Source organism: Thalia democratica, chromosome 1, assembly GCF_965202585.1.
Source record: "Thalia democratica chromosome 1, ktThaDemo2.hap1.1, whole genome shotgun sequence".
NCBI lineage: Eukaryota > Metazoa > Chordata > Thaliacea > Salpida > Salpidae > Thalia > Thalia democratica.
Window position 1 is genome coordinate 88,932,633 of NC_139165.1, and position 9,484 is coordinate 88,942,116.

A 9,484-nucleotide genomic window follows, 5' to 3' on the forward strand; every position below is an offset into this window, starting at 1 on the left:
CAACCTGCACAATTTCTTTGCTAATATTAATTACAATTTTATCCATTGTAACCTTTTCAATGTGCAGAAATTAAATAATGAAAATGCAAAGCGTCATCAGGCCGCTGTTCAAGCCGTTTGTGACGTCATTCATTCGGCAGCCAATCAGAACGAAGAACATATCTGCGGAGTTCGGCAAGCCAATCAACGTGGTGAGAATGAGAGAATACATCAACAAAGTTTGCGGGGCGTCACTGTTTTACGAGTTTGTAGTTAAATGATTTCAAATTTAAGTAAAAGTATATATTTTTATTTTAAGTTGAAATTAAAAAAAAAAAAAGAAATGTTTTTTGCTATGAATTTCTTAAGCTTGTAATTGCTTATGGAAATAATAATTATTTTAAAGCTATATTTTATGGTCTTAAGTTAAAAAAGTACAGTGATCAGAAAAGTTTATATTAATCTTTTTTAACTTTAAAAAAAAATAAATTCAAGTAAGCATATGTTTTATACAAAAAGTTAATGCAGTTTTTTCAAACAATTTTATAACCTAAACTCTTTCATGGCGCTGATTTTTCTCCTATAGTTGCTGTTCTTTTTGAATAATTAAATAAGCTAATGTGACAAATGTCATACGTAGCAATTAAATAAGGAGTTCTCAAATAACGTAATCAAACACTTAATTTTTTTTTAATTTAAATAATATGAAAGAACTACAAAATAAATGTGTTACACGAAACAACCGATGCTGACTAACCTAAAATTTTTAAAGTTGATTAAAACAAAACAGTTTGATATAACATTTACCTAACACTGTTTTAGTAAAATTGAGCAAAAAGATTAAAAGTCTTATAATTTCAGCAAGCAAATGATGAGCAATCGCGCGAAGTTGGCCGACTTGCTAGTTGACGATCAGAACAAACTGCAAGTTAGGTGCGTCAACGACAGCAAACAGGAAGTAATCATACCTCTTTCTAATCCTTACTACCAGGAAAAATACCTGAAATCGGGCGTTGACGGCAAAACTAATATCAGGTTTGTAGTTTTTGAGCAAACAAAAGTTTTTTATTTATGTTATAGTTTTTTTTTTAGCCGCCCACATATATTTCGTCTTGCAATTTTTAAACTTCAATAGTTAAGAACACAAAGTCTTTTTTATTTTTAAAGTTTTCCTACAAGCCTTGTTTTGTTATCAAAGTTTACACAACAATCCAAAAATTAGAGCATATTTAAAAAGATCGAAAAACTTTTTACTCTATTTCATTAACTATATAAGTATAAAAAATGATAGTGTGAGGTTTTTATTAATACCAAGTTAAACACTATAAACCAGTGGTTCTCTCAATGTGCATCTGTGTACAAAGGTGTGCAAAGAAATTATTCTACTGTGAAATTTAGTAAAATGAAATTCAATTTTAAATTTTATTATAAAAAGCCAGTGTTAGAATAATAAAAGTCCTTATGAAGTTGGTCATGTATTAGGAAACTCAAATTATTTTTTTGATAACAATTTAGATTTGATAGTCTTTAGCTTATAATAACTAAATTTATTATATGACAAATTCATACTTATCGTTTACGTAGGATCGGGCAACTATTGGAAGATTTGGATTCGTTTGCAGTGTTGATATCGTACGAACACAATGACCTGCTCAAGTCGGAGTGAGTTTGAATTTTGTAGGTTTGTCACACTGAGGATTTACATCAGGGTTTCCCAAAGTGGGCGATATTGCCCCCTTGGTGGCGATTCTAGTAAGTTAGGGGGAAATAATTAGTAAGGGGATGAAAAGGGGGGGATTTAAAATTTTTTACTTACACTAGATATTCTTGAGTTGCAGATGAAGAGCAAAAAAAAAGGTCTTAGGTGTTTTAAATGGTAGTTTTGTTGGAGGGGGCAATATCTTTATTGATTTCTCTAAAGGAGGCAATTTAAAAAAAAAAGAGTTTGGCAACTCTAATTTATATTGTTTATATACTGCTTACATTAGTAGGTAAATATTTTGTTGTTTGTTTAAGTATTGTTGTGGGTTTACTTATTGTATGTTTAATATAAGATTGTTAATGTTTTTTAACACTTTTTTAGAGATTTGATCTTTAAGTTTTCCAAATTTTTTATGGTTAATATTGTTGACATTCATGCAAAATGTGCACTTGCCAAATATTATTCAACCAGTATTGTTTCGTGTTGAAAAATGATTGTAGGTAATTTATTCCTATCAAATTAAAGCATAGGTAAATTTGCACAGAATAATATTCACTTGTTTACCCTTTACCCTTTGTAAAATGTATAACAAAAAGAAAGCTACTATATTTTAAATTTATTTAGCTAGAAGAGATTCTAGCTTTATTGATTTCTTTAAAGAAGGCAATTTGAAAAAAAAAATTGGAAACTCTGATTTATATTGTTTATATACTGCCTACATTAGTAGGTAAATGTTTTGTTGTTTCTTCAAGTATTAGTTTGGTTGTGGGTTTACTTATTGTAGTTTAGTATAAGGTTGTTGATGTTTTTTAACACTTTTTTAGATATTTGATCTTTAAGTTTTCCAAATTTTTATGGTTTATACTGTTAACATTCGTGCAAAATGTGCATTTGCCAAATAAAATTCAACCAATATTATTTCGTGCTGAAAATGATTGTAGGTTATTTATTCCTAAAAATTTAACCATAGGTAAATTTGCACAGAATAACTTCAGTTGTTTACCCTTTATAAAATGTATGACAAAAAGAAAGCTACTATATTTTAAATTTATTTAGCTAGAAGAGTTCATTTAGAATATAATAATTAAAGGAAAAATATCTATATAACTAATCTATATTATATAATTATTTGTGATTTTTGTACTTAAAAAAAGCAATATGTAAAGTATAAATCTACTGGAGATCGAAGATATTTTTTAAAAATTATTGTGATAAGTATAGATTGAAAAAAAACTGAACAAATAATCCCACAGAGACGGCAGAAGTCCCTACAGTATAGTGACTGCGATGGTCGACGAATTGATAATGTACGATTCTCAAATAGAACCAAATCATGACGTCACTATGCGCGGTCACGTGTCTTGGGTTGGCAAGACGTCAATCGAGATTGACATGGTGATGAGCCAGTTCGGCAGGGACTTCCTGGCAACCAAGTTTCTCATGGTTGCCAGGGACGCTTCAGGAAAAAAGTTGGTTTTCAAGTTATAATTCTGTTTATTAAATATTGAATTTAAAAAAAAATCCAAAAGTTATTAGAATGGAAACAGTATAACTAAGTAAATATTATTGACTTAAAAGTTTGTAACTTTTACTTTTACCTTGAATACTTAAAGGCTAAAGTAGTAGTTAAGGTTATTTTTTGAGTTTTATAACAAATATGCGTTAATTAAGTCGTTTAACACAATACCTTTAAGCAATTTATTTTCCCTTAATAGTTACAAAATTAAGCATTTCATCATATGTAATAAATGAATTTTTATGATGCCAAGGTTATGTCTACGACAACAAATTACAGAAGTTGTGTGGTTTAATCAATTAATTTTAGCGCGAAAATTTTTTAACCACCACATTACACTTTTTAAAAGCAAACAGCAGCATAGAAATAAATTCATTTTCCAAAAAATTTTTCAACTAATTACAATAGTATAACTCATTTTTAAGTTAAATATAATTTATAGTTTTATCCTTTTTATGTTTCGAGACTTTTTAAACTTCAGTCGGAAATATAAAGTTTTGATTTGGTTTTAAGTTTATAAAAAATAAAGTTAAAACATACCATGTTATTAAATGTTTTAATCTGAGTATATGATTTATTAATAACGTTTTTAATAAGTATTTTTAATCTACAATTTTTATGTTTAAAATTGGCTATAAATATTAAGAGGGTACAACAATTTAGTGCATCGAATCACTATGTGTTTAAAAACCGCTATCTACTTTAGAAATACAAACTACAAATACAAAATTCAACTGTAAACTTAATAAAAAAAAAAAACAAGCTTTGTTAAAACTTTAGGAAGTAGTTTACACATTAAACAGAAAATGTAAATTTTTGTGTTACCAAGTATAAACTGTTGTTCTTTCTCTAAATTCAGCTTGAATTTACACAACAACAGACCGGCAATAGTGCACCCGTTGAGAGCGGACACGGATGAGGAGAAGACGATGCTGGAGGAGGGAGGTCAGAGGAAGCTGGAGAGGATCAAGCTGGCAAAAGAGTCATTGTTCAAGACTCCTCCCACCATTGAGGAGATGAAGAAGGTTCACCAGATATTCCTGTCCACTGTTAAACCCGGGTATGTATATATATACTAGCATCAGATATTTTTATTTACTGTTGAACCAGGGTGGTATGTTTATTATTTAATTTTATAATCACATATTTCCTTTTAAAACTCGACTTGTTTTGTACACAATGTTTTCATTTAGCCTTTTTATCTCACAGTAATTTAAAATAAATTAAATTTAAGCATAAATAACTTTAAACTCCCAAAAAACAACTAATTAAAAGTTTTTGACAACGGGTAAGGGTTAGGGGTAACAGAGATAGTTATAAAAAAAAAAAAAATAAACTACTTTTAACTCGTGCAAAAGTGTCTTCGTGCATTTTTGTCACTTTCCTTGTAAATTAAAGTTTGGTGATTATATAATTCTTCCAACCGAATTTCAGATCGCAGTCGTTCAGATCTCGGTGCTTGCCGCCCAACCACTCGTGGATGTCTTCCACTAACATGAAGAACGCGATCATATGCTTCCCGCAAGTGAGGAACGTGCACAACAAGATATTCGGAGGGTTCATCATGAGGAGCGCGTTCGAGCTCGCCTACGCCGCCGCTTCCGTGTTCGGGTGAGTTGATTGTGACGTAATACAGGGTTGCCACTTTACCTGGAAAAACCTGGAATTTTGAACAAAAAATGACTAAAAAACCTTGGATTTTAATAATTTTCACATGTTCAGTCGTAAATTTTCAATTTGACTCAAAAAATCTATCATATATAAAAAAGTTTGTTATCATCAAATTTTTTTTTGAAAACAAAGTTTAAAGTAGTTTTACAGTATCTTTTCAATATTTTTATACTATTTAACACAGTTTTTACCTTAAACTTAACTTAAAACTAAAAATAGACCCTAAAATGTGTACTTTTAAAAACCGGGAAGTAATATGGAAAACCAGAAAAAAAAAATTGAAAAAACGAGTGGCAACCCTGATAATAAAAAAAAATTGATTCAGTTTTACCTAATGATAGAATTCAAGTACATGTACATTAAATTTTATAAGCACAACTTATAATTTCCAGTCACAATAATGAATAATAATTATCTTATGGTTTCCAGTAAGAGTAAAACCGATTTGATCAGCATTATGGTTTTGAGTTTTAAGCTGTTAAGCTCTTCGTTGTTACTTTGAAAACATTAGATATCCCATATTTACCGCTTTCGCCCAAACTATTGAAAAAATATTAAAACTATGATAGGAGTTTTGAAATCTGGATCTGTTCGTTAAAATGTTACATTACTGTTTATAAATTATGAATATGCAGTTAACATTTTGTATAGTTGTGGCTTGTAGTTTTGTTTGACTTAAGTAATTTTTTTTTGTGAGAAAAATAAGGCTTTCAATTTGTATAAAATAACAAAATTCTAGCGCGAATATATTTGAAAGAAGAAAGTAAATCTGTTTGAAACACAGATAAGTTGATTTAAACTCAGTAGTCAATCTCAAATAGATTAGTATGAAGAATTTTAGTTTTAGATATATATTGGTTAAGTAAATAAATGTTTACATTTATATAGAAAAGGAAAAGTAGTACCAAAAGCAATTGATGATATAATATTTCAAACTCCTGTTAGCATTGGTGCATTATTACAGATGTCTTCAATGGTTTGTTTATATTTTGTAAATTTCTAAAACATGTTTACTTTAATATTAAGATAAATGAAAGGTTATTTAGAACTTATTCATTTTACAGTAAAAATTAATAAAGTAATAGTTTATTCTTTTTGATAACACAATATAATATATTTTTATTAAATAGAAATAAAATATTTTTTTTTTGAGAAAATTAAAAGAAAAACTTTATCATTATTTGTTTTTTCTTGAGAAAACTTATTTAACAAAAAAAGCTGCCAGCAATCTTCAAACAAGCCTAAATTAACCTTAATTTTTTAGTATGCAATGTAACAGTTTACAAATTAAAACTCTAACGTACATCACTTAGTTCAGATTTACAATTGTTTTATTTATAAATTCGAAAGTACTCAGTGCTTCACAATAAATCACAAAGATACTTACTTACACAAAATAAAAGTTACACACATCAGTTACGCTTAAAATAAATTAAAACAATTAATTTAAGTTAACAACTTTTGTAATGTTGTTTTAAGTAATAATCAAACATAAGTAACTGTTATACACTCATTTTCTAAAAAATCAGAATTTAATTAGTTATTAAAAACTTTGAAAATTTAAATTAAAAACTAAAAGTTATGTTTTAAGTAACATTGCTAAACTGACTTACTTTACATGCAAAGGTTTCTGATAACTAAACTAGTTTTGAACAAAGATAAAAATTAATGTTTAGTAGTTTTATTACGTCATACTAATGAACAAAATTGTAAAATTTATAAAATCACTTCAGATTTTTTTACAGCATGAAATCTTAAATAATAGTATCATAGAAAAATGTGAGTGATTAATACTTAAGTTTTTTTATTTTTCTTCTGACCGAAACTGTCCGGATAAGTGAAGTCCGGATAAGTGAATAAGCACTGTACATAACTCAGTAAACTTCACTTTATTTACCTTTGAAATTTGGTGCAAATGGCACAGAAACAATTCTAAGCATATTACATAAAAAAAATGTTACTTACATGCTAATTACAGGTGAGCGTAAGCGACCCGCCGTACTTCATGGTTCGCGTGAGAGCGGAGATATTGGATCAGCAGAGTGGCGAGCACACCACTTCCAACGTGTTCCACTTCACTTTCGCGTGCGAGCAACCCGAGCTGCTGCCCAACATTTGCCCGCAGACGTACGGAGGTTTGTAAGATATAACGGGACACGTTCAAAATCCACACAGTCAAAATCCACAGTCTAATTCGATAACCGCTCACCGATCGAGGGTAGGGGTTAGGGGTAACAGTGGTAGTTAAAAATACACCAAAAATAAAAAATAAAAAAATACAAAAAAAGCATATAACAAATTAATAAATAAAGAAAATATAGATAAATATCGAGTGGATTTCGAACGCGGGTGGATTTTGATAACACAACATATAACACAACTTTAATAAACTAGAAAATAAACTTATCTTCATGACAGTTAGTTTATATATTTATTTGTTTCTTAAACTTGTATAATTTTTATTTGTTTATGGCTTTTTTAGACTAAATTAGTTATTCGCTGGTTATCTAAGTTAAGGACATAAGCGATAAGACACTTGATTTTCATCTTGATTTTTTCTAATCCTTAACCTAGCAGGGTTGCCACAAGATCAGGACAAGTCAGAAAAACTAGAAAAAAACGACAAAAGTCTGGAAAAAATAAGGGTTTTTGAAAAAATGTCAGGAAAAGTCCGGACTAAAATTGCAAAATTTTCCTTTAAATTTACAAATTTACTTAATATACAATGCCTTCATCTGGTATAAATTAATAAAATATCTATTATAAAACTGCAAATTTTTTTTATAAACCTATTGAACAACTACCCTACTTAAACAAGCAGTTTTTGTATGCATTTTAGGATTGATGATTAGTGGCAAGGACACTTCCATAGTGAAACTGTAATATATACACAAAAGTGTTTGATTATGTATTTTAGAATAAGTTTAAGTTGAGGGTTTGATTAGGAAAAGTCAGGAAAATTCAGGAAATTTTTCTCAGCTTGATCTGTGGCAACCCTGACCTAGCTTACATCTGCTTTATAACGATTTTAAAACTTCCAACTAGTTTCTGAGGTACATGGATACAAAGTCGGATGCTTTAAAAGCTTTTTTGTGGAATGACCAAAGTAAAAAGTTAATTAATAATCTATGTTCTCCTACAGTTTTTTATTGGAAAAATAAAAAAAAATTGTAAAAGTATAACTTTTCTGAAAAAAGTGGAAAACTGATGTTTTTTGGTCATAAATTTATAACTTTTTTTAATTCGTTTCGTTAATTTTTTTCATTTATTGCAAGAAATGTTTACTCCAAAGTTTTAATTTCAGTTTTAATCTAAAAGATGAAGGAGAAAGTAGATTTTTAGTGATTTTTATTCACTTCTGAGAAAACTGTCGGATAGAAATTTCTTTTCCATACGTTTGTATGGGATACTTTTTATACAATTGATGATATCACAAAATTTATTTAAAATTTCTATATTCTTTAAAAAGTCTGGTATATGGTATAGTTTGAGCTTTCATTAAAAGACCAATGTAAATTTATATCAAAACCTTAACTTGATCTAAAAATTTTGACTAAATATTTAGCGTTTTATAGTGTATTTCTTTTAGATAACATAGTTAATAAAGGTATTTCGAACTAACACTTAAATTGTTATTTTTATCATAAAAATGTATAGACTTTATGATATGTCTGTTAAGTTTTCACACTTCTATTTTAACTTCAAACGATCAATTTTAAAATTAGAGCAATATTTAAACAACTATTACTGTTTTATTTTTAACATTTTTATTTTTTACAAAACACCAAATCAAATGAATAATATTTTGACTTTAACTTTTTTCGAAAAAAAATTAAATAAAAGTTTTGCTAAGATTTTTTTAATATAAATAAAAAAAAAAAAAAAAGTTATAAGTTTGTGCATATCTTGTTTTGTATAAAAATAAATATATTTACAACTTGATTTTTATAACTTGATATTTTAAATAAATAAATATATATATATATTTATTGATTGAAAAACACTTATTTTTATAACAGAAGCAATGTTATTGCTTGACGGAGCTAGGAGATTAAAAAGTCAGAAGGAAAAACTTGAACAAACGCAAAATAATGAGTGAAGAATTACAACATAAGTTTCCACAGTTCAAAATTTGTTTCTTCATTAAAATTAATACTATATACGAAATAATTTTCAACCAAAATTTGAAAATTATAACACTTTTATAATTATATTTGTTGCTTGGTGTTAGCAGTTATTTTTACATTCTTTATTTTCTGATGCTAAATTTTCTATAATGACCTCAATTTAATTTTGTACATGCATAAATTTCTCTATTACTTTATAAATGTTAACTTTTAATTTTTTTTTACTAAATTATTCAGTTTTTTAATTCAAATACCATTTTAACTAATATTCAATTTTTCCTGAGCTTATATTTTATTATTTGTAAACTTTATTCCGTGGAGTGCATAAAATCTTAATTCACTTAAATTATTTTTGACTTTATATGATGAGCTTACATATATTTTTTGAAATCCATGTACACATTTTTATTTTGTTGTTAATTCTGTCGACAGTTTTCGTGCTATATACAAAAGCAATACGTTATTTTCAAAAGTGTATTAATATATAAA

At 27.7% G+C, this 9,484-nt stretch overlaps 1 protein-coding gene across 1 annotated transcript; it reads left to right on the forward strand.

Moving 5' to 3' along the window:
* The first annotated feature begins 4 nt into the window (after window positions 1-4).
* On the forward strand, window positions 5-9,165 carry LOC145849214 (acyl-coenzyme A thioesterase 9, mitochondrial-like). The gene is made up of 9 exons (XM_082954343.1): window positions 5-244; window positions 841-1,014; window positions 1,564-1,641; window positions 2,935-3,150; window positions 4,078-4,257; window positions 4,632-4,808; window positions 5,757-5,844; window positions 6,847-7,003; window positions 8,888-9,165. The coding sequence occupies exons 1-9, from the start codon at window positions 78-80 to the stop codon at window positions 8,965-8,967; spliced, it is 1,317 nt and encodes a 438-aa protein (XP_082810469.1). The 5' UTR covers window positions 5-77; the 3' UTR covers window positions 8,968-9,165.
* The last annotated feature ends 319 nt before the right edge of the window (window positions 9,166-9,484 follow it).